This window comes from Myotis yumanensis, unplaced genomic scaffold (assembly GCF_028538775.1).
Source record: "Myotis yumanensis isolate MYYU_CA2020_CCGP unplaced genomic scaffold, mMyoYum1.0.hap1 SCAF_4, whole genome shotgun sequence".
In the NCBI taxonomy this organism is placed as follows: Eukaryota; Metazoa; Chordata; class Mammalia; order Chiroptera; family Vespertilionidae; genus Myotis; species Myotis yumanensis.
This window is the reverse complement of record NW_027223755.1, coordinates 43,540,536-43,566,750: the sequence shown is the minus strand read 5'-3', so window position 1 is coordinate 43,566,750 and position 26,215 is coordinate 43,540,536. Positions and strand designations below refer to the sequence as shown.

Genomic DNA, 26,215 nt, shown 5'->3' with positions numbered 1-26,215 from the left:
ATATTTCATGAAGAACCTTCCAACAATACCATTCAGATAATGCTATTCTTCCATAGACCGCAGTTAGCTTTTACTATAGAAGGCAGTAAGAGAACTAACCTTGATCTCTTTTCCACAAAAGCTAGAGGGAACTATAGGAGTTTTTCATTCTAACTACTCATTGCATACATTCTACGTTCTATGCAGAAGTAGGAAAGTCATAAAAAGAGGGAACTAGGGTTCCAGAAGCAACGGTGGGGAAGCAGGTGGCCAGCAAACACGGGGTGTGGCAGCTGGATAATACCTCTTTGAATACTTCGTTTTAGCCTGTTACACAGATCCACGCGGGGGTTATCTACATGCTCTTCTACAGATCCCCGGCTTTGTTCTGGAGAAGAGAGGCTTCTGCTAAGATCCAACGGTACTTTACCAGTGTGCGGCGGCGGGGACGCAGCAGGGCTGTGGGGGGTGGTGGGACTGCCGGACGCCGAGGCGGTGGTCAGGTCCAAGGCTCCTATCCTTGAATTCAAGGGAGAAGTCAAGGACAGCTTTCTGGCCCTCACTGGGGAGGATGTTCTGGACACGGCTCGGGGTGGTGGGGAAGAGAATTTGCGACACAGGCGTGGAGATTTGCCATCAACCAGATGTTCACCTCTGCTGTTCTGGCTGGTGGCGAAAAACAATTCCAGTGACCTGGAAATATGAGCAAAAGCTATTAACAGATTGTAGCCAAGTGAAAATTATTCCCCCAACGTCATTCAAGAACATGTTCCCGACATTAAAAGGCCACAATATCATCGCACGTCTGTTGCTGGGTTTCCTTCATTTCAGTGCCACCTGTATTCCACACACTTGCCAAAGGAACACAGACACTATTTAGGCCATGTCTAATCCCCTGCTACTAAACTGTGGTCCAAAGACAAGTAGCATCGGTGTCTCTGGGCAGCTTTTAGAAATGCAGACTCAGGCTCCACTCCAGACCTGCAAACAGAGCCTGCAATTGCACAACATATTAAAGTTTGTGCATATTCAAGTCTGAAAAACACAACTGTAAAAAAAAAATAGAAACGCCTCAAATAATGGAGTTAGCTTCCAAGTAACCACAGAGCAAGCCAAGGCCAGTTGGGGACTATAGGATTCTCACATTCTTCCCTCGAGACCTATCTGAGACCTCTACTCACCCCTTTCTACTGTTCGAAGGCAAGACAATACCCTCAGGGCAGCTCTGCAGAGCTGGGCTGCTCACCTGCGGGAGACCCAGGAGGCCACACTTTCATGAGAGGCAAACCCCAGGCCTACCTGACCGGGATGGAGGTAAAAGGCCTCTTGTATATGTCGGAAAGCTTTGCCAGCACCTGGGCTGCCGTTGTGAAAATACGATAGGTGTGCAGAAAGGTGTTGAGGAAATCGATACTGAGAAACCGCAAGTCCGTCAGCCGCTCCAAGAGGCGCTCCACACTGGCATAACGGATCTGGGGCACTTTGCAGGAGTTGAGTGTTTTACTGAAGCAAATGTCGATGTCGTCTTTATGAAGACGGGCATCAGACCTGCGCACAAAGCAGGAGCATGAGAACAAACCCAGGACACGTGCCTCTCGACCACGGAGTGTTTACGCGCCGGTAAACACACACTTGGGTAAGGGCCTCCCACCGCATTTGATAAAAGATGTTGATATGACACATTACAGAAAACAAGGCAGGCCTTAAAAACATTGACTATGCCATTATAATTTAGGAAGGTCAGAACTGATTGTGGAGAAGATAATAACCATTCATTCATGTTGTGGACTCCTTCTGTAGGGGAGGAAAAATAATTTCCCTTTGCTCTTCTGAATTCTTGGCTGAGACCCCGGTAATAATGGACAGATTAGCAAGAGAAAAACAAACAATTTTATTAACATGGATACCTGGGAATTACCTAAGAAGAAACGAGTAACTCCCCAAGGTGGCTTAGATTCAGGATGAAACATCATCTTAACAGGGAAAGGGGAGGAGGAATGGCGGTCACTTAAAGAAGAGTGAATGACTTGGGGGGAAGATGAATGAGTCTCTAGAAGAATAGAGGGGAGATAAAATAGTGTGTGACAGTGAGTCTGGGAGTGGTATTGATGTCTAGCCTCCTCTCCTGTGATAAGGGTGAATCCTCTCTGCTTGATGAAACTCCCTGGGAAGGGATTTATGACAATTAAGTACCTTTTGGAGGATCTGTCTTTAGGCAGATAAAGGGAGTTTAGAGAAAGACTCTTCTGGAGTCAGCTGTTTTTCAAGTTCCTATTGCTCAAAATAATCAATATAACTAAGTGGCATATTTTGAGGTGGCATAATCTGCTACCCTTACCTTCTCTCTCTAGTTCAATCATGTTTTATTAAGAAAATGAGGCCAACAGCCCTATTTAGGTGGGGCTTTGCTTATGCCCTTAAATCAGAATATCAAAATGCCCTTAAAAACTAATGGATGGCATTCTCCCCACAGAGGGGTTAGGGGAGGGGAAGAGACAGATATCACTGCTATATCTGTGGTGTGTGTTTTTTTCTCACTTCTAATTTTGTGCATTTGTGTTTCCCCTTATTTCTTGACTAGACTGACTAATAGATGATAATATAAGGAATTTTTCCCTCTAGAATTGGCTCTTTACCAATTCTACTATTTTTCTATATTTTAATTTATTAATGTCTGTTCTGATCTTATTTCCTTCCTACACTTTCCTTGCAGTTTATTTTGTCATTCTTTAACATCTTGAACTGAAAACTTAGTTCACTCCATTCTTCCTGGATTATTAATGCATTTAAGGCAATCTGTTTTATGAGTACAGTTTAATCCATAAGTTGTGTAAAAGGCTTTCTTTTCACTATTTTGCAGTATTAAAAATGTCTTCATCTTTTTTAAAGTAAAATGGGCAAAGGGGGTCAATTGTGTGGTGATGGGTAGTAACTAGACTTATGGTGCATCATTTTGTAGTGTATACAAATATCAAATTATAATGTATCCCAGAAACTAATATAATGTTATATACCAATTTTACCTCAATAAAAAAGGTAATGGTTGAAACATCGGCTGAGAACCCTTGTAGAGGTTGCTGCAAGGCTCTGCTCCTTCTCATCCTATGAAACCTCCCCTCTGGTTGCTCCTCAACCTGACTGGGCTGATCCACTGGGAGCCTGTGGAGAGCAGACTGAGGAGGGGCTCTCAGCAGCCCTCAAGTCCCTCTGCCTCACTCAGAGCCCTCAGCCAGTGGTGTGCATTTGCAAAAAGGGCAAAAGAGGCCCATAGAGAAGCAGAGTTGGTAAGAGGAAAAACGTCGAAGCAGAGGTTGAATCGAGTGGGGCTCAGAGAAATGCCCCTCTTTGCCAGGACTGCCCTGAGCTTTCACATTCCCTTCTGAGATCCTGCGTTCCCTTTCCTTGCAGCATCTCAGAGCAGGCAGTCAAGGAGCCCTGGGTTTCACCACTTGATTAAAAGATATGCTACAGGACCAGTGATGTTCAATGAGGTAATTGCTTGCCAAGAGTCAGTTGGCTTGTTGTGTGAGTGCCCTTAATTATCCCTTTCAGCACTTCGAGGGGTTTCAAATTATATATTTATTTTCTTTGGGATAAAAAGGAATCAATAGCTTTCTTAGCTTGCTCTTGGAAACTTCCCACCCCAAAGTAAGCTCAGTGCAGGTGGAAGGATTTCCTTTGCAGGCCTGAAATGGCATTTTAAATGAGCTGCTCAGCCCTGCTGAGGAATTGACTAAGGGCGGGCTGCTAGTTTCAGTCTCATTACTGATCTTGAAAATGCACATGCACATCTTTGGGGATTCTTGAAAACTGCATGGCTCTTTTTTCCACTCACTATGTGAGCCTCAACCAACTATACTTTTCTGGTTCTTAATTTTCTCACTTGTGAAAAAGACCTTAGAGACTTTTATGAATCAGTCTGTCTAAAGATGCCTGACTGAGGTAATCACTTTTTCTCCCATCGTTTACTACTAACGAACTCTATTTTCTAGGAAGGTTGAGGTTAACTATTATTAAAGAAAAGCAAACCTCAACTTATATACATAAATGTAAAATACCACTTAAAGGGATATTTTCACCCAATAAATGTCACGATCTTGCGTTTTAATTGTACTTTGAGATTTGTATCTTTTTTAAAAATACATTTCTATTGATTTTTTTAGAGACAGAGGAAGGGTGAAGGATAGAGAAATAGAAACATTGATGAGAGAGAAACATCATCGATTGGCTGCCTCCTGCATGCCCTCCACAGGGGATCAAGCCTGAAACCCAGACATGTGCCCTGAGCAATAATCTTGGTTCCTGGGTCGATGCTCAACCGCTGAGCTACACCGGCTGGGCAGATTTGCATATTTTGACTATAATTACTTTAATCAAAACACTAGGAGGATAAAGTATGTTGTAGCCAACATGAAATTAAAATAAAACTGACTAATTACACCATTGTCCTTCAAAATTGTAGTCACATTCATTTTAAGTAAAGAAAAGAAATGGAATATTATGAAATTATTTAATTTTCTTTTATTATACTGAACAAGGTCTTTATTTCCTAAGGGACTCCCAAGAATGATATAATGCTGTTACTTAAGCCTTTTATGATAATAACTCCTTTTTGGTAAACACTTAAAAAAATCTTAAAACATCAAACTCATATCACCTATTATAATTAGGAAGTTTTCAAAGGAAGTGAGTGCCTGCAAAGTGATGTCATGTCAGTAACAAGACACAATGAAGATAGGATAACTTTTTTAACTCTGAAAAATGTCATTCTTCCCCCTCACCCCCCATGGTGTACTGCCAAGGAGATGCACAGGGAGGCCAGAATACAGAATTTAGGGCAAAAGAGGACCATGTAGGAGACTGTCATAAGAAATAGAAATTACAAAATCATCTCCCTTTGTCTGATTGAGGAGAGCCAGGCTCAATGAGGCAGGGAAAATAGAAGAAAGAAATATATGAAATACATGAAACTGCCTTGGTTATAATTCTAGTATAGTACAGATGGCATCAAAATAGGTGTGACTCTATCAGAAAATCCTTATAGCTCAAGATACAGGTTTCTGTCCTTACAGGAGAACGGTTCCTACTCGTTCAAGTGTCACCTCTGTACCCAAAGGCAGGAAAGTCTTGATCTGTATGGGAGATAGTTACACAAACAAACTCGGACATGGACGCTGGTCAAACTGCCTTCATAGGGGACAGAAGATGCATTTGGGTACCAGCCATAACTGGTCAGGTGCAAAATTGAAGTACTATCTGTATTAATTTTTTAAAGTCAACAAAATATGTAAATAGTGGGTATGCAACTGCCCTGGGGTTTAGGCTACCATGTCCAACTGTCATATTCTCATTCTAAAGCAGTTTGGACTTTCATGACTGTCTAACCTTCAAGAGAGTACTTTTTAAACAAATAACAAAAAAGGGATAGAAGACAAACATTTTTTAATTTTAAAAATATAAAACAACTGCTCTTATAAATACATTTTATTCTTAGAATTTGGAATGAAAATACCCAAAAGAATGAGATTAACAAATTGGTCAGCTACAAATTCCCAAAACAATTTCTGAATTTAGAAAGACAAAAGTATATAGAGGTGAAAGCATTAATTCAGAGAGCTATGGCACATAGCTATTGATATAGTTTCTCTTTTTAAATGGCAGTTTCCCTATTGATCACTTGAAAGTATAGGATTTGCTTTGTTAAGAAAACAGAGAGCAGCCTGGCAGCTCTGGGAAACAGCCTCTAGGACAGATCCATGCACAGGCAGTGGGTAGATGGTACCATGGAACAGCCATATGATTCCTATTAGGTGTTTCTGAAATCTAAACACACTTCTATAACCAAATCTGAGGGATAAGATTCACACCCACTGGGAAGACACCAAAGCATCTGCCATACCTTGACCCAACCTCTGACCCTGGACACATCTGGCTGTCACAACTTCTTATACTGAACTTGAAAATCTCAGTAAGTTTTCCTGAGTGAAGGCATATGTCACAGTATGAGAAACAATGTTTCTATGCTGTGAGTCAATAAACTATACACCTGAAAAACCATTCTGATAGTCTTATTTATATTAGCATGTCATGAATTATCATATTACTGTCAAGAAACATTCACAATATGAAGCAGAATGCTACTGAAGCAATATTTTATTCATGGTTTCACATTCTCTACCAATTCGATCTTGATTAAAATGCAAGGGAAAGTATTACACCACTTACTTAATCATATGTGGCACAGTGACTTTGGAATTCTCTTCAAACACTATAGTCATTAAACCATTACACCGTATATTGTCCACACACTGTGAAATTAAAAAATAGACAATTACAACCCACATGAAAACCTAGGCAGATCATATATTCCCAGAATTGTTTATAGCCACAAAACAATTTAGTTTCTCATCTCTCTCTCTCCCTCCCTCCCTTCTCTCATTCCCCCCCCAACCCTGCTCAGAAACACACACACACACACACACACACACACACACACACACGTGTGTGTGTGTGCGTGCACAGGTGCACGCACAGTGGCAGGTAAACATTACACATTGATGAACAGATTCAATGTCTAGATACCAAAACTGTGCACCTGGTCAATACCTGAGAGTAGGTATAAGGACTATGTTTTCCTGCAATGTGTTTCCCAAGGTTTCTGACCACACGTCACATTGTCACAGTTCTCTGGCAGGTGCGGCACTTACTGAGAGGTTTAGTACGTTCTTATGGGACTCCCTCTGCTGTGTTCATTCTCTGCCCTACGGGTGGTGTGTGGCAGGCAGAGGGGATATGGTGGCTTCCTTAGAATAAATTATCTTCCCTTTCACTAGCAAGCTCTGTGCCTGCTTCCTGGTGTTTTGTTTGTTTGTTTGTTTGTTTGCCAATAAATTCCCACATTTTACTAGTTTCTGTTGGCACCATGTTGGTTTGGTGAGGATGTATGGTGTAATTTCTCCTGTTTTTGGCATACATCAAACTCTGTTCATCTTTTTCTCTTTTCTTTCTAAAAGGAACTTATGCTAATTTTCCCTGCCTTCTTTATTTTATATGTATGCTTTATCAATTAAAAATTTCTCTTTGTGCCCTAACTGGTTTGGCTCAGTGGATACAGCATCAGCCTGCGGACTCAAGGGTCCCAGGTTCGATTCCAGTCAAGGGCATGTACCTTGGTTGTGGGCACATCTCCAGTAGAGGGTGTGCAGGAGGCAGCTGATCGATGTTTCTAACTCTCTATCCCTCTCTGTAAAAAATCAATAAAATATATTTTTTTAAAAATTTCTCTTTGCAATTATTTTGGGTTAGAGGGGATTTGTTTTGAATTATACATATTCCCTTTGGGGGGAAAGCAGAAAATACAAAAGATTTAAACAATTTTAAAATCAGAAATTCCTTCTAGCAACTAAAACACCATGTGGGGCTTTATGACTGCAATTAAATGGTGTGGAGAAGCTGATTGCCAAGTGACTTCACATAGATCATCAACTAAGAGTTCACCCTAAACCCCAACATCTAATGAAAGAGTGAATATGCGTACAAGAAACTTCAGATCACTGCCATCACTTGACTATTCAGTCTACTTAGTATATCAGCCATATTCATATTTGTTTTTTCCTTTAAAAAAATTGTTCCCTCATGTCGCATGCCATTATTTCAATGACCAGGTACAGAGGATGCCAACTCTGGAAATAAAATGGAATATTTTTAAGTCCTCTTCAATTCACTTCCTTACACTACAGCACCTTGAAAGAATATAGGTCTTTTGTAAAAGCAAAGTGATGTAACATGAACTTTCAAAAAGCTCGTGCACATGTGTGTGCGTGTGTGTGTGTGTGCACACACGCAAGTGAGCAAATGTTTTTATTGGCAGGAGTGGTAAATACTCATGATCACATAAGCATGTATTTGGTAGTGTTGGAGAGAAGAGTTTGTGCCTTGAGAACATGAATTCAATTCACTCATTCAAGAAATACATGAAAATAAGCAAAGTGTCGCTTATCTTTAAGGGCAACGTTGAACCTATGTGAACTACAGTAAACCTTGAGATTACGAGGATAACAAGAGCAGATTCCTGGGCCATGGATACACGAGTTCAGCAGTGATGAGTCTAAGTAGGCTGGGGCTGGGAACAGTGTGTTCACAAAAGCCCCAGGTAATTGTGATGCAGCTGGTCCTTGACAGTGACTTCTCCAGCAGGGTTTTTGAGGGGTTTGCTTCAGGCAATATCTATTCAAAGGTCAGTAGTCTACTATGTCATCATGTTTTTTACCTTATTAATACATCTCGGTAGAGGGAAGAAAGGTTAGATTAAGTTTTTCTTTTTTAATTCACCTCCTTGTTAAAATAGAAAATTTCCTATTGATTTCAGAGAAACTATTTTAAGGGGGAAAAAAGCATGTCAGCATGCTACAAATTAGTCTAAATGGGTCTATATTTTGACACATCTGCCCAAATCGAGAAGCTCCGAGGTGAATTTTAATTCTGCATTTTAGTTAATACCCATAATTACAGAAAAATGTGTTTAAGTGACCATTATTGCATGACAGTAAGACAAGCACAAATGAATGCACTATATTGAAATGAATGGTCAAATCTCCAGTCTCAAGGTTTTTTTCTATAAATAGATGAAAAAGGGAATAATTATTGGTCAAGACCATTAGCCACGTGTGAGTTTTGTTGGAGGCGTCAAGGGTTAATCATGGCCTTACTGGTGTAGCTAAAAGTGCAAGTAATCATTGAAGCAATTGTAACTTCTAAAAATTACAGCTTCAGAGACGGAGGCCTGGCTTAGCCTACAGTTTTGAACAGAGTGTTTTGTGTGAAACTGGGATTGTGTCAATACCCTGGAGCCACTTGATTATCTAAAATCATAGCCACGTGTGCTTAATGTAACACGCTAGCCTAGCACAGTGACTTCAAATCAATTCAAAAAAATATTAAGATTTAGCAAAATAAAGAATGACAAATAAAAAGACAATATAATAGAAAACATAGTCATAATAGGAATTGAAAGAAAATGTCCATTTCCCTAGTCTCTAAGGAGAGCTAAAATGAATAAATGTCCATTTGGCATGAATGGACAAGAAACAGAAATAGTGGGAAATGTTCATCTCATTGATAATTACAGACATGTAAACTAAAACCAGTAGAAAGCAATACCGCTTTTCCATTAAATAGGAAAATATGATAAATGTGGCAGGACTTAAAAGAAAGCTGCATAGATCCCTTACTGATGATGTAGTGAAATGAAGAGTTATATATTTCTTGAAGCATTTTGGTATTCTGTTGAGTCATGAATTATGAAATCATGAAAGTGATCAGGGACCTGTACCAGCCTCACCTACTATGGGAAAGATACACAGCCAGGGATCTTGAAAGGGAAAAAACTTTTCAAAGATGTTTAGCACCACAGCATTTATTAATATCAAAACCAGGAAACTGCCCATATGATATGCCAAATATTTGAAAAAATCTAAAAAAGTGGTACATTAATGTGGTAGAATATACCTATATATACAAATACATATTCTGATATATATATTTTGACATATATATTAGAAGACACCAATATGAAGAATTTGCATATCTATAGAAAGACGTATATGAGGCAAAAAGCAAAAATTATACATATATACATTGAGAGCCAAACTGTGAAATTATTTCTCTATAGCAAGACTGTGGAGGATTTAGAGATGGAAACAGTTGATTTTCAGGGTAAAGGTTTTCTAATTTAATTGTACTAAAATGATCTTGGAGCTTGTTAAACCTTGGGGGTATCTGGAATGGGGGTTCAAGAATCTGCATTTTTAAAAAGCCTCCAGGTAATCCTAACAGAGTGATCTGTGGAAATACTTTGATAAACATTTATTTAGTGTTCTGGGTGTTGGAAGTAATTTTTAGTTCCCTTTTGTGTCCATATTTTTACATATACTAGTACATCATAAAATATTAAACAGTACATTTTAAGCATTCAATAGATTCAACTTATTAATAATAAATATGTCCAGAGACATACTTGGGAGACTGACAAATTCCATCAATGTATGTATAGCACATAATTTCCCCCAGAAAATGAAAATGCTTTAACCAGAGAACAAAGCCAGTTGAGATTCAGGCTGCTGGGCAGCAGGCCAGGTTCAGTCATCAGTGGAGCACTCCCTCCCTACCACTCACCGTTCAACCCCCACATCAGGACACTCACTAAGTATCGCAGGACACTCATTAGTAGCAGTTGACAAGTGACCACTCCCTCCTGGATATGTTTTATTCGTTGACCTCCAGGACACCATGCTCTCTTAGCTATCCTCTGACTGCACTGGGGGTTCCTTCTTAGTCCTCTTTGATGTTCTCCCTGATCTCTCGTTGGGGCCATGGACCTCTTCTCATTTCTACCTAGTTATTCCCTGGGTGATCTCAACAGTTTCGCAGCCTGAACTATCACCTAAATGGCAGAGCCTGGACCTAAACACTGAACTTCTATATCCCATTGCTTACTTAACAACTCCACTTAGCAACTTCCTTTGTTTCTTTTTCCCTCGCTCACAGTCTACTCAGCCACGCTGACTTTCATGCTATTACTCAATATATGCAGTGTCCTCCTGGTCTGGAGTTTATGAAATGGCTGTTCCCTCTGTGTGGAATAACTTTACCTTCACCACATATCTGCATGTTACTTCTTTCACCTGCTAAAGTTGCTGTTTAGATGTCATCTTCAGAATGAGATGACTACGATTGAAAAACTATACCAACTCACACACCTCCCAAAGCCCAATCCCCTTCTTACCCTGCCCAATCACCCTCTAATATAAATAGTATGTAGCCCTAGCTCGTTTGGCTCAGTGGATAGGGTGTCGGCCTGAGGACTGAAGGGTCCCAGGTTCGATTCCAGTCAAGGGCACATGCCCGGGTTGCGAGCTTGATCCCCAGTAGGGGGTGTGCAGGAGGCAGCCAATCAATGATTCTCTCTCATCATTGATGTTTCTATCTCTCTCTCCCTCTCTCTTCCAATCTGATATCAATAAAAATCTTTTTAAAAATAAAATTAAAAAATAGTGTGTAGTTATTCATTATGTTTACTGCTCAATTCAGTCTTCCCTACACTAGACTATAAGCTACACAAGCAGGGGAATTGTTTGTTATTATTGCCTCTTTTGTGCATGATATATCACAAGTACCTAAACAGTGGCTGGCATATAGCATCACTGAATAAATTTATTTGCTGAATGAGTGCAATCCTAAGTGTCAGAGCCACATAATATCAAGGCTCTACTAAACAAAGTAATTTCATTTAATGACGTTATCATCCCTCAAAAAGATACAACTTTCAGTTAGTGTCCTTCTCCAGTTCAATTGTAGATATATTCAAATGCAATTTAACATCCTAATCATAGCAAATTGGAGAAATAGGAGGAAGTTGTACGTTTCTGCCACAAGATGTATCTAAGTCAAGAGTCTCACTTGAATGCTTGAGGCAGGCAAAGCATTGAGTACCTATCTTTAAAGAACCATTCACACACCCCAAGGGCCTTTCTCTTTTGATAATGCCTCACCAGGCACCCTAAGGTCACTTGAAGCTATTATCAACTGTGTATTGCAGGAGTCCCAGGTACATTGGAAGCTAGAAGCTAGGAGCAACCAGAAAAACACCTTTGCCTATTGCTATTCTCCCCATTCTTCCTACTCCCCTTGGCTTCATAACACTCACAAAGTTTTGTTGCATTAAGTTGTCTACTTTCTTTTGTTCCTTACTAGCCTGCCTGTCTTCTTGACAGCATGGCACCTACACAACACCTGGCAGCACATGGTGATAGCACGATAAACATTCACAGAATCCGTGAATGATTCAGAGTGTCTTCAGGTCAGAGATGCATTATAAACAGAAACTAAAGTATTAATAGAACATAGAGTTAATGAAAGCATTAATAAACCACCACAAGGATATAATTAAGCAAATATAGAAGATCTCAGATTTTCATTCCTTCGTTAGCCAAAAAAGTACCTTCACTTCTAGCTATTCACCATCAAAGTAGTTGTGGGCGTATATAAGTAAAAATCCAGCACTCCTATAAAGAATGTTTAGAGTGCTAATAAAAGACCTGGATTACATTTGAGTCCTGACTCAACACAGTTATATAACTTTGGACAAACATTTAGCCTTCCAAATCTCAGGTTTCTCACCTGTGAAATGGGAATAATATTGCTGTTTACTTTCAGTACACTGCTGTAAAGGTCAAATGAGACTAAGTCTGAAAAATTTCTTTGATGTATAAAAATAATTCTTTTTCACATTTATTCTCTTTCCACTTTCCCTCAGTTTTCAGTTACACAGAAAAAAGCACTTAAAGAACTATTATATAATTCAGATTTTTACTTAAGTCTTATGTAATAAATAGTATGAACTCTTCAGAAAAAAAGAGGCTAAAGAATCTGTAGTATTTGTCTTTTCCATTTGCCCAATCTTCCTTGAGTTAACAACTTTAAAGATAATTATCAAGCCTTCTTTTAATATTTTCCTTACACAAACATTTTTCTCCTGTATTGGTTAATAGAGTGAAGAGCTTGGGTATAAAAATGCCCAAGTCCAATCCTGACTAATTTTTTATGTCTTTATTGTTGAAAGTATTACCTATGTCCCCCTATTTCCCCCATTGCCCCATGATAGCCCGCCCCGCCCCCACTTCAGGCTTCCACCACCCTATTTTCTGTGTCCGTGGGTTATGCATATATGCATACAAGTTCTTTGATTGATCTCTCCCCACCCACCCACTAACCCACCAACCCACCCCTGCCTTCCCTCTAAGATTCGACAGTCTGTTCCATGCTTCTATGTCTCTATGTCTCTATGTCTATTTTGTTCAACAGTTTATTTTGTTCATTAGATTCCACATATGAGTAAGATCATGTGATACTTATCTTTCTTTGAATGGCTTATTTCACTTAGCATAATACTCTCCAGGTCCCTCCATGTTGTCTCAAAGGGTAAGAGATTCTTCTTTTTCCCTGCTGCATAGTATTCCATGGTATAAATCTGCCACAGCTTTTTTATCTACTCATCTACTGCTGGTCACTTGGGCTGTTTCCAGATCTTAGCTATTGTAAATTGTGCTGCTATGAACATAGAGGTGCATACATTCTTTCTGATTGGTGCTTTGGGTTTCTTAGGATAGATTTCTAGAAGTGGGGTCATTGGGTCAAATGGCAGTTCCATATTTAACTTTTTGAGGAAACTCTATACTGTTTTCCATAATGGTTGCAACAGTCTGCATCCCCACCAGCAGTATACTAGGGTTCCTTTTTCTCCACATCCTCATCAGCACAATCATGACTAATTTTGATATATTTCCAAATCCTGAATAAATACAACAATTATCTAACTGGATATTGCTGATAAAGGAAAAATAAGCAAATTTGTCTCCTATTATTTTCCATGTGGAATACAGGAGCTCATTTTCAGATTCCACACTACAGACAGTATCTCTTGTCTGATGCAATTCCTTCCTTTGTGATTTCTCGCCATAGCCCTTGTTAGCTGATTATGTGTTTCTCACCATTTTCCTACTTCAGAAACAAATAAGGGGAAAAAAAACCATGGGGTCATTGGAGATTAACAGGGATATTTTAACTCCATTCAACACTAGTGATTACATTTAAAGATTGTACAAAATGCCCAGGAACTAAAATGCAATTGCTACATTTCATGTAAATTTTAACCATAACAAGAAAAATAAACAATGAATGATTCTAGCATATCAAGATACATAGTGGTAATACACAGCAACTAGATGCACTTTTTAAATAAAAATAAATTAACTCTAATAAATCCTCTCCAAAAGTTAATGTTGTGACATGTAAAAACAAGACAAGAAAATAAACTATGGCAAAAGACACTTGCTTACCTGACTAATGTCGCTCATCCAGGCAGCTTTCTCCTGGCGTGAAGGTGCTAGCAAGACTACAGTGAAAGGGGCGGCACCAGGGGGTTCCACCACTATTTTAAAGTCCAGGTGTCCAAACACTTGCCCAGAGCCTTTGGCTTCAACACACATAAACCAAACAATTAGATGTGAATGCAAAATCTGAGTAATAGCTGCTTTCACGTAGTTCTAGTAATACGATCAGTGTCCAAGTTCAGAATCTCATTTCAGCGATATGGCACATCTCCAGCATGGGGAGGCTTTGCTAAGCTCATAAGCAGGTAAACAAGCTGAGGTCAGTAGGTTACTCAGGGCTACAATCCTGGTCTCCTTCTCATTTCATGGTTTGTTTTGCTTTGTGTTTTAATTTCCGTAATCTACAGAGTTCTAACGCTCTAATATAATTCCTTTCTTCTCTGCCTGACACTGAAAAGTCATTACTGTGAGACAAATTCAGTAAAATGTGAATTCCCAAAGATGGTTTAACAATGTTTACAGGTTAGATGGTTCAACAGAATTTTTCATATAGAAATGACTTCAGGGAGTTTATTCTCAGCATCTCTACTGCCTCCTTACATAGCTTTTCTTAGCTACAAAAAAATAAAAAACCATAGGAATTTTTAATTCTAATGTAATTCTAAGTGATAGAATGTGACTTACAGTCATCATCGCTTGCATCTGACTCTTCAATCAAGGTACATTCTATTAGAGAGAGAACACCACCTGTCTGGAAAAAGCCAATTTTCCATTAAGAGACTTGAGAATCATGCATAGGTTCAGAAGCTCTGATTTGCAAATCTTATTCTCAAGTTGCCACAGCAGAAAGCATAGCAATTCTACATCATAAATAAGTTTTTATACATTCCAAAATGAAATTTACATGCGTAAAAGTAATTGAGCTCATTTAACTTCATGATTCTTCTCCCCAAACCGCTCTCACTCCCAATGTTTATAAAATTTAGCAAGTCAGTCTATGGCAACTAGATGGCCCTTAGGGGCCCTTGAGAGTGCAGCTCAGCAAAGGCTGAGCTCATCAACCAGGAGGTGACTGGAGCAGTAGAAAGCCAGTATTTTCAGGCACTAATAACAGAAGGTATAGATAGGCAAATCATTTCTGTCAAGGACCAGAAAATAAATCTTTGAGGTTTTGCAAGCCATCTGATTTCTATTGCAGCTACACAAATCGGCCATTTTAAGAAGCATGAAAGCAGCCGCAGATAAAATGTAAACAAGTGACTATGGCTTTGTTCAATAAAACTTTATTAACAAAAATAGACACTGCAACAATTTGGCAAGATTTTTATAGCTCAGTAGTCATCAACTAGTAATAATTCTGTCCACGTTAGGATTTTAATGGCACTTCTTAATGGTAATGCACATTTAAATTTCTGTTACTGTAGGTCCAAGTGACAACATAGTACATGTCAAGGTTGGTAATTGTACATTACGTCACTCTGCAATTGTGATAATGTTTTGTGATACCAGGCATGGGAAAGTCATAATTAAATTAACTTGAATGCCTCTTGAAACATAAATAGAATAATCATGTAAAACCAGTACCTTGAGCAGATGCAGCTTTCCTCCTGAACTTCTTGTGCAAATTAAAAAGTGTTTTGTAAATAAGAAGCATTGTCTTTCTCCTTCCTTTTTTAAAGACAATGAACCCAGGCGAACTTTACTAAGTTTCCCCTTCTCAACGGAAGGCACTTGAATAAGAGAACCTGGTGATCAGGAAAGTGGAGAATACACAGCAATTAAAATTCTGTGAGGTGAGAGCCCTTCCTGATGCAATAAATACCAATGATTCACTGGATGCACCATTGGAACAAGTAAATTCCTCACATTCTGAGCAGAAGAAACAATATATTGTGCTTTAAGAGTCACACTAATTCCTACTATTTTTATAAAACACTTCAGATTTGATTACTCATCTCTAAGTGGAAAATAAGTTTGAAAGAAAGACAAACTGAATTCAAAGAATGAGGATTGAATCTCAATCAACTGATTAATTTGACAGTAAGATACATATTGTATAATCATATCTATATATATATATAAAAAGCCAGCGACCGGAATGCCGTGATGACTGAAACCACCAGTCGCTATGAAGCCCACTGTGGCCAGCGAACCCAGGAAACTGGCCAGATCAGGGAGTGGGGCCAGCTGGCCAACCTCCTGCAGCCCCTCCCCTCAGCCGGCTCCACCCATGATTGCCCCGATTGGCCAGGCCAGCTAGCCAACCTCCCACCATCTTCTCCTCCCAACAGGCCCAGCCCCGATCCCCCCGCCCCCCCCCCTTGGGGCCAGGCTGGCCAGACCCCACCCATGCACGAATTTGTGCACTGGGCCTCTAGTATAGTACTAAAATAACATAGTAAAAAGCATAAGGAAGTTAATCTTCCTGAAGCACTGAAGGAAGATAAATAGTATATTGATAGAATTTACATAGTATTTAAAAAATAGAATATGCAATACGTGTATATTATAACAATATACAAATTATACAATTTAACACAATCTAGTTAACTTAAGGACTATTTTTAAAGGACAGCTATTTCAGGTTATATTTATTTTTATTTACATTATTTTATTTTTTATTTAAATTTATTGAGTGACAGTGCTTAATAAAAGTATATAGGTTTCAGGTGTACAATTCTATAAAACATCATCTGTATATTGCATTGTGTATTTACCACCCAAAGTCAAGTCTCCTTCCATCATAATTTATCCCCCCTGTACCCTTGTCTACCTCCCCCCAGCCCTCTTCCCTTCTGGAAATCACCATGCTGTTGTCTGTATCTATGAGTTTTGGTTTTCTTTGGGGGGTTTTTTCTTTGTTTATTTGTTTGTTTGTTGCTTGCTTAATCCTTTCACCTTCAGGTTACATTTAAACTGTGCAACAAAAATTCTTTGTGGAATCTAAATGGAAAATAAACCACATAAAGTCTATACCCAGGGCATTCTTGTGAGTAAAACTATCTTCCATCCCATGTGAGAAGCTCTGCATAGACTTTATATAATTTCACCCTAATAATGACCTCCCTCTCCCCACAAATAAAATTCCAACATAAATTAAATATGAAACCCAAAAATACTAAGATTTGTGCAAATACCTTGCCTCTGACTTCTGAAATGGCCTGAGCCAGTATTATTTCTACGATTGGTTTAATCTACCATTTACTCAAAATGCAGCCATAGAGAGGCTCAGATCAGCCTCTTGAGAACCATTCAATGCACCCTGACCCCTTAAATATTAACAATGGGTCATCTCTAAGAGGTGAGGTTGCAGGCAGCCCTATTTTCTTTTCCATACATTTTTTAGGTTCCATGATATTTTTTTAATGAGCACAGAATAAAGTGAACAGAAAAGCAGTAAAGTGAACAGAAAAGCAGTAAATTCTTCAAAGATACAAAATTGTAAAACTATGCTGTGAGTCACAAAACGTTCACATTAACATATAAATATTCCAAATAGCATCTACTTTTTAATAAAGATCTAAAGGTGTGCAGGTGGTAAAGGGCTCAAAGCTTCCATGCCCAGATTCCATCTGTTTAGGTGAGTGTTAGGTGAGGCTGCTTGACAGAGAGAGTAGGCAGCTATGGGGGCCTCAAAATAGCATGGAAACCATCCTGGGGAGGGCACAGGACTGGAGAGCAGAGGGTGGGAGAAGGCTTGATTCCATTGAAGGGAGCAGGCAAGAGGGGAGTAAATGAGAGAGGTGGCAAAGGTGGGAGCAAACTGGCAAAGAACAAAGGCAGTAATTAAACTTGAAGCATAAAGGATGGGAAAAGCTCAAGGCAGAACGCTTAGAGAAGTACATGAGCAAGTAGTTGCAGCAGAGGGATTGTACTCATGGGACTGACAGGGTGGAAGCAAAGCCAGAGGAGATCTTTCAGAGGACCTGGGTCTCCCACCATTTTACAGAAAGGGAAACTGAAGCCTGAGAGGCGAAAAAGCTCTCAGTGTTTAGCTTCTCAGGGTGGCATGGCCAGGACACAGCAGTGGATTCAGCATCGTAAAAACTGAAATCCGGAAAGGGAATGGATGGGGAAAGGCAGTAAGTTCCAACTTTCCCATGGGTGGAATTGCTGGATCATATGGTAGTTCTATTTTTAATTTTGGGGGGAACCGCCATACTGTTTTCCATAGTGGCTGCACCAAATTACAATCCCATCAATAGCACACAAGGGCTCCCTTTTCTCCATGTTCACACCAGCATTTTTTATCTCTTGTCTCTTTGATGATATAATGCCATTAATCTTAATTCCACTCAGTAGTGAAAAAGAATGAAGAGCAATTTCCAACTTTATTGGGTTAGACATTTGAGAAGATATAAGTATTGCTAGACCTCATGTTACAATTTCAAAGAACACTGAAAGTACATGATTCTGAGTGTGGGAATGCTCAAGGTACCAGAGAAGCCCATGGCTCATTCTCAGTGCATTGAATTCAGTCTCCTTTATTTAATTTTCTTGATTCACATTTCTACAAGACAATGTTGAATCTGCATAATGGGTTCTCTATAAAATGTCAGTTTGGAGTGGTTTGATCTTTTACTAAATTTCATATATATTTTACGTTATCAAAAATAGAAACTCATTCTAACATTTGGATCTTGGTGGGGGGTTTTTGTTAATCCTCAATCGAGGGTATTTTTTCCATTGATTTTTAAAAATATATATTTTTATTGATTTCAGAGAAGAAGGGAGAAGGAGAGAGAGCTAGAAACATCAATGATGAGAGAGAAGCATTGATCGGCTGCCTCCTGCATGCCTCCTACTGGGGATCGAGTCCACAAACTAGGCATGTGCCCTTGACAGAAATTGAACCCGGGATCTTTTAGTCTGCAGGCCGATGCTCTATCCACTGAGCCAAACCGGCTAGGGCTCCATTGATTTTTAGAGATAGTGGAAAGGAGGGTGGGAGAAGAGAGAGAGAGAGAGAGAGATAGAGAGAGAGAAACATCAATGTGAGACACATCAATTGGTTGCCTCCTGCATGCGCCCTGACCAGGGCTGGGAATTGAACCTGCAACCCAGGTACATAACCTTCACTGGGAATTGAACTGACTCTTCGGTGTACAGGCAGATACTCTAACCACTTAGCAACAAAACCCAGGGCTGGATCTTGGTTTTTAAAGTTTATATCATAATCTCACAGGCACTAGTTTATGTGCTTTTGTGAGCATTAGCTCCTTTAACCTTCAGGAGAACCCTAAAAGATAAACAACTTAAGGAGATGTAACTGAGGCAAAGAGAGATTAATTAAATTGCCCAATATTATACAGCAAAAAATGGAGAAGACAGCATTTGACCTTCAGTGACATGGCTATATTATCTTCCTATTATTGTCTCAGATACTTATGCATTTATTTGTTGAACAAACTTTGAACAGATTTTGGAAAATGAATGACAATGTCAGACCACTGCTATGATACATTTTGCATCCTATTCATTAACTATCTAATAATTGGAATCAATTTGTAATAATAAAAGGGTAATATGCAAATCGACTGAACAGCAGAACGACCGGTCACCATGATGCTCACTGACCACCAGGGGGCAGACACTCAACCAGAAGCCGGGCTGACGGCTGGTGAGCGCAGCGGTGGTGGCAGGAGCCTCTCCTGCCTCTGTGGCAGCACTAAGGATGTTTGACTGCTGGCTTAGGCCCACTCCCTAAGTAGGACATCCCTCAAGGGCTCCCTGACTGCAAGAGGACGCAGGCCAGGCTGAGGGGACCGCCCCCCCCCCAGGGCAAGAATGTCATGCACTGAGCCTCTAGTTTACAATAAAACTTCTGTTATTTTAATTACTAAATTCTCATGACTGACATTTAAGATTAGCTAATGCCCTTATTCTAAAGAGGCCTTTCAGAGAATCTAGATGATTTATTTTTTCTAGTCCTCAAAAAAAAAAGTCATTTAAGATTGAAACTGTGCACATGTGCATTTGCACACACACATGCACATACATACCACACTGAAATAGACCTTATAGCATCCTTAACAGTAAATAACACAAATACTAACACACAATTAGAGATAAATTGTAGTCCATTTCATAGAAAATAGAATCCCTCAAAGTTTAAAAGAATTTTTTAAAAACCCACCTCAATGGATTTTAAAGCCTGCTAAGGGTATTTAGTAAAAGTGGTAATAGATACAACCAAAGCAAAACAATGCAAACTTCCCAAACTATCTGTAATTCAATTACTTCCTACTTTCAGATTAAGGTCTGACTTTTTAAAACCACCTTTATTGAATAATTCCTGAACAGACAAACCAAACCAAACAATACAGAAAAATACTGCTGAAAGGCAAATCATTGAATCAACATCAACACAATAATAACATCAGATATATTAATAGCTGGCAGGAGCTCCTTAAACGTGTGATACAGAACAGTCGATAAATAACATCTGGACTTGAGTCAAAGGGAGAGGTGGCTCATGATTGATTTTCTTCCAGGTGCCATGAAAAAAAAAATGATTTATTCAGTATATTTAACCTTCGGGCAGTTTTCATTATAGATGTTTTTTACAAACTTAGATAAAAATTGTCTAAGTTTGTAGAACTATACCAAATGGTTATGTATAATCATCCTTTGCAATCAAAAGTCCTTTCAGAAATTAGAGAAATAACAGTTAGAGAAACTCCTGTTTCCATTATAAAGCTCAAGTCAATTAGTATTTGTCAGTAAACTCTGAACACAAGAAAAATACAAAAGAAGACACCTTACAACCCAAGCTGCAATTGAACAAGCGATTCAATTTAATCCCATGCCCATCTTCCAGGTATCATGGAAAGCTCTGTACCAGGCAAGAGAGAATTCACAGACATTGCCCTTCAGAATTATAATTACTGGGAGAGACAGGCATGCAAACATGGACTTATAATACACAAGAGCCTGAAATACATGCACCGGGAGCAAAGGGCCTTGGAAACGATGAGGAAGGTATAATTCATTCTAATTGCATGGGAGGGGACGAGAAGAAGCAGAAATGTTAAAAAGGCTACTTAGATGTGTCTGGCCTAAGCCTGGCAGGACAAGTAGACCGTTAAGAGGCACGAAAGAGATGGGTGAGGGCATTCCTGGTCGCCAGGCTGGCGGACAACACACTAAGGGCACAGAGGCAGTGAAGTGCCGGGAAGGCAGGAGCCAACATGGGACACAGTCTGTGCAGAGGAACAGAGGGGAAATTCAGAAGGCCTGGTGTTGTTAGCATTATACTCCACTATTGTTATTTTTTAAATTAGTAGCGAAAGCCAAAAATGAGAAAAGGTATCATTTCCTACAGTATACTTCCAAACTTTAACATCTGTGTGATTTCTCTCTTTGTAAATAAATAATGGAAAGTAGAACAGCATGCGTTACGTTTTTGAAGTATTCAGTGCAAAAATCAATGTGCACGGCACACATGTTTGGTTTGATGAGGTAAACAATATTTTAAGCAGCACATTTCGGTGCGCAACAGAAATGCAAATTATCTTCAAACAACATTGGCATAGTGTAAACAGAAATCAGGTTTAAGGCTAGTCCCAAATTTCCGTGCCGCTCCTCACCATGTTCAAAATGATACATGTGTACAATACACTGTCTCACATCAACCCCATGAGGCATGCTCCCCTCCCCCCGGGACGCCTCAGCACTTAGAAATAATCTGGGATGTGGTTTACTGTCTGCACTTTGTGAGAGCCTCGGAGAGATGTGCACCGTTAGGCTCTTCTTTCTCCATAGTTTCCAGCACAAATACCTTGAACTCTTCAAAAGCTCAATTTACGGGGTGATGCTACCAAAGCACACCCCACAAACAAGATGCCTTCGCCACTTCCAAAGGTTGGCAGGGGTCAGCGTGACATTTCATGGTAACTGGAGCCACCAGCTGACTCGAACATATCATGCGGGGCCTCCCGAAGTGCTGATGAAAAATGGGAACAGGAGACAGCTGTTTTCACTGCGGACATTGTCCCCACTGCCACATGAGAGGGCTTAAAGTGACGCAAGCTTCTCTCGGGCCTCTGCCTGGATGTCGTCACCACCTGGCACTGACACTCCCATCGGCCAGACGGGTCTGTCCTCACTGGAGCTGCAGAGAACGTCTGGCCCACTGAGGAGAGTCCGGTCAGAACGTAAGGGGCTGTGCCACTCCTGCTGTACTATGATTGTGTTGCTGTTTTTCGTGGCCCCTGAAAAAAGACAGCACGAAGGTGGGCCTTGACCACAGCCTCCCTCAAGACCGTGGGGATATCCTGCACAAACCGCATGAATCACACAGCTACACCAAGCCTGCTCCCAAATGCTTTCCTGGGTCTGATCATGTGACAAACGCAGAGATCACTCAGATGGAGGGTGCGCGGCATGAGGACTTACCTTGGCGGATGAAAGTTTGGCTGGTGTCCAGCAAAATATCACAGCCCTCCACGATCATTCTTTCTATGGCAAGGTTCTTCCTTATGTTTTCCGTGTCACTCACTTCATCGTGCATTATCCTGTCGGCCAGGACACAGACAGGATCACTGTCAGAGATCTTTGTACTGCCCTGGCCGGTGAACAAAGAGCCCCACCTGGGAACTTGTATCAGTGTAAGTGGGGCTGTGAGGGAAGCAGACTGGACGTCGGGACCTCAACAGGCCATGACCCAAAGCAAGGCCAATGTACACCATGACTCTACAGATCAGCGGGTCAGTGATCCTGAGTTCCCTGGGAATGCCGCTGGTAAATGCAACAGGAAAGCAACATGTTATTTTCTGAAAAGCTTTTAGCGAAGATTGAAATCAGAGTGCCATTTCTTAGAGGCAGAGTAAATGAGAGGCTTTTATACCATTTATCCCAGATAAGCTAAAGGAACACAGATATAAATAATTGTCTGAAACATTGAAAAGCTACTGATAAATCCAAGATATACATGCTCCAGCTTCCTGGCAAATATGAATACAAAAATGCAACAAAAAGTCATTTTTCTTTTATGCTGAAAGAAAGGTGAACATTCTCCACCTTAAGCCAAAGTACACCTGCTCTCAAGAGCTAGCATTAAACTTTCAGTGAATCTGAGAAGCTGGATTGTGTCTTGCCTCTTGTTCCCTAGGCATACAATTAGGTTTCCACAAAACACTGACTTGCTGCTTTCCCATAACAGGCCACTATTGTAAGTTCTCTGCGTACCTGGACAGGTCCTCTAGTTTTGATTTTGCAAATTCCAGACTCTTCCTCTCCACATGCTCATGGGGTGTGTGAGCGAGCAGTTCATGAATGGTGATGATATACCTGGGGATCTAAATGCAAACACAGGCCAGTGTGAGCATGAGGCGAGGATCAGTAACCGGGACATTCTCTTCTGTGCCTCATCACTTCCAAGAAGCTCGTCTCATCTCTTATGGTTGTAATTGTTTTTCAAACATTTTTTAAAGAAATACATGAGTGTGGGAGTGGGGGGCAAAGAGGGGAGAAGGGCACATATGTAACACCTTAATAAATAAAGAAGAAAAAAAGGAATATATTTTAAAACGTTTAAAATAAACTACATTTCAAACATCACACACACACACATACTAGTACACACATGTACAAATTCCCCAGGAACACATGAAAACAGTAATATTGTTACAAAGAAATAATTGTTTCTTTTGATTTTTTAATATAATCATATATTTCTTAATCATAATTTTTGAAAATTGGTTCATAGGGAAACTGATATAGTTATCATCAAGTCACTAGAGTCTGTATGTTATATATATTTGTCTGTTTATAATTTTTTTTAAAAAAATTGACAATCCTACTGTAACGTTCTCTTTAAGAATTGAAACTTGGGCCTTGGCTAGTGTGGCTCAGTTGATTGGGGATTGTCCCATGCACCAAAAGGTTGCCGGTTTGATTCCTGGTCAGGGCACATGCCCGGGTTACAGGCTCTATCCCAGGTAGGGGGAGTGCAGGAGGCAGCCAATCGATGTTCAGCTCTCACACATCAATGTCCCTCTCTCTCTTCTCCCCCCCCTTCCTCTCTCTCTAAAAATCAATATTTATAAAAAAAAAGCATTAAAATTTGGGAGAAGATATGTTCACCCTTGTTATATTCTGATCCTCCTTCTAGCAGTAAAAAGTATTGTTTAATGAGGTTACTTATTTGTACTTTTGTTTATAAACAGACTACCCACATTCTGCCAAAGGCAGAAGAAACTCCACCAACCCTCTGAAGGTTTTAATAGACTATAGCAGAGATTTAACTCAAATTTCAGTGATTCAACATATTTAAATTTTACTGGCTTAGAAACTAAAATTTGTTAGAAATCAGGGGCAGTGGGTTTAACCTTAATAACATACATGAATAATAGCTACCATAACACTGCTCACTGTGGGTCAGATCAGGTGCTCGAGGTTTACATGTGCGTATAATCCTCCAACAACATAAGATTCCTCCCCGTTTTACATATAAGGAAACTAAGTGTGGAAGGGTCAGTAATTTGCCCAATGTGGCCTCACAGTAAATGGCAGAGCCAGCCACGAGCCCAGCTCTGACCAGTGCACTCGCCCAGTAAGTCTGCTCCAGGACTGGGGTCTCACTCAACCCCTGGAAGCGCCTCTGAGAATGAAGAAAGTGAAAGTTTCCCAGGGCTCCGTGAGTAGCTGCTTGCATTCTGACCTGACATGGTGTTGGTGTCTGTCCACAGCTCTGCTTTTGCTCTCTTGGCAGCGGTGGCCTTCACTGGGTAATTTACTAATATGTACTGGATGCCCACATTTATGTGTGAAGCACAGAGGGCAGCACCATCAACACAGACATCAATCTGCAGCTCCTACTCGGGAGCACATCCTAGGGAATGTCATCAAGTCAAGGTTTCGGCAGTGCTACCAACTCCCTAGTCACAGGAGGTGGGGAAGAGCAGACCCTTCCCTCTGAAGGCTTGCTGCCTCCCACCCCATAGACCTCTCACCGAGACAGCTTGTAGGGCTGTGACCCTGGTGAAGCTCCTGGGATAAGTATACTTTCAAATACCCCTTTCGCTTAATCCTATGATTGCTCAAAGTTTTCCTCTAAGTTAGTAGTCCACAAGAAAATCAAGGCAATCACCAGCTAAGGTACTCAGTTTTTCATAACAAAGAGGGCAGGAGTGGGAGAGCCTGGCTACTTATAGTACATGAAACCCCACAAAACTGAGTTTAGTCAATACCTCCATGATCCTCCCCCATTAATTCAATCTATTTTAGAGAGCTCCCTGGCTAAGGTTCAAGAGAATGGATTTGAAATTTAGTAACTGGCCTTTTCCACAAGAAAGTGAAGGAACAAACACGCCTGAAACTGCCAAAAAGTGGGCAAAGAACATTCTGCAGAGAAGTGGACGGCTCCCCAAAGAGCTTATCTGTATAGTCAAGTGCTGATTATAAATCTGTCCCCCCCAAAACCCAAGAATCACAAAAAGTACTGTCTAGATCGGTGGTTTTCAACCTTTTTCATCTCATAGCACACATAAACTAATTACTAAAATTCTGTGGCACACCAAAAAAATTATTATTATTTTTTGCCGATCTGACAAAAAATATATAGATATAAATTTTGATTCATTCACACCGGATGGCTATTGTTGTGTTAGCTGTTGTCATTTTTTAAATTTGACAATCTAAGGGAAAAGAGGTCAAGTGCCCCTGACTAAATTAGTCAGGTACTGCACCTTTTAAAAATTCTTGAGGCACACCAGTTGAAATCACTGATCTAGATGAATCATCATTCCACTTTCAATTATGGAACAATACTTGTCACTTTATAGACATTCATTAGTTTGTTCTCCAATAACCATAAACGGGTGGCTACTTTCTGGTGTACATCTAACGGTGCTGGTCTCATCATGATGAACTCATGATCAGCTTACCTATGGATTTATGAGCAGCTGAGGCCAATTTAAACAGTTCCAGACAAGCCACTGTCTTTGCAAAATAAAAATTATGTTAATCACTACATTGTTTTTCATAACAAATTTCTTGGCAACATTTGGATTTGCTTATCTGATAGTTCAATTGAGGATATATTCACTGTATCATCCAAATTCTACAATTCCTCCATGTTTCCATAATTCAACACAGTTCATTAACAGCAGCAATTGACTTACTGGACAAGGGGCCCAGAAAGAGGTAGAATATAATACTTTTCTACACATACACAAGCTAAAAGTTGCCAATCACCTCTCCCCTTTCTCTGCGCCACACCAACCTCTGTCCCCATATACAGGCTCGAAAAAAAAAAAAATCTGGAGGTATGAACTAGGCCAGTGGTCGGCAAACTCATTAGTCAACAGAGCCAAATATCAACAGTACAACAATTGAAATTTCTT

The 26,215-nt window shown here is 40.0% G+C and overlaps 1 protein-coding gene across 4 annotated transcripts in view; it reads right to left on the bottom strand.

The window, feature by feature from the left end:
- The window catches only part of RASGRF2 (Ras protein specific guanine nucleotide releasing factor 2), a 186,249-nt gene that overhangs the window by 75,502 nt on the left and 84,532 nt on the right, over positions 1-26,215 (bottom strand). For 3 of the 4 annotated variants that reach the window (XM_070412264.1, XM_070412265.1, XM_070412266.1), the window contains exons 8-15: positions 23,058-23,167; positions 22,266-22,384; positions 15,453-15,613; positions 14,553-14,619; positions 13,875-14,011; positions 6,205-6,287; positions 1,279-1,527; positions 410-672 (exon numbers count right to left, since the gene is read on the bottom strand). In XM_070412264.1, coding sequence (XP_070268365.1) covers positions 410-672; positions 1,279-1,527; positions 6,205-6,287; positions 13,875-14,011; positions 14,553-14,619; positions 15,453-15,613; positions 22,266-22,384; positions 23,058-23,167 — 1,189 coding nt within the window. Of the gene's footprint in view, positions 1-283; positions 673-1,278; positions 1,528-6,204; positions 6,288-13,874; positions 14,012-14,552; positions 14,620-15,452; positions 15,614-22,265; positions 22,385-23,057; positions 23,168-26,215 lie in introns of all 4 variants that reach the window. The other variant, XM_070412262.1, reaches the window with a different exon arrangement.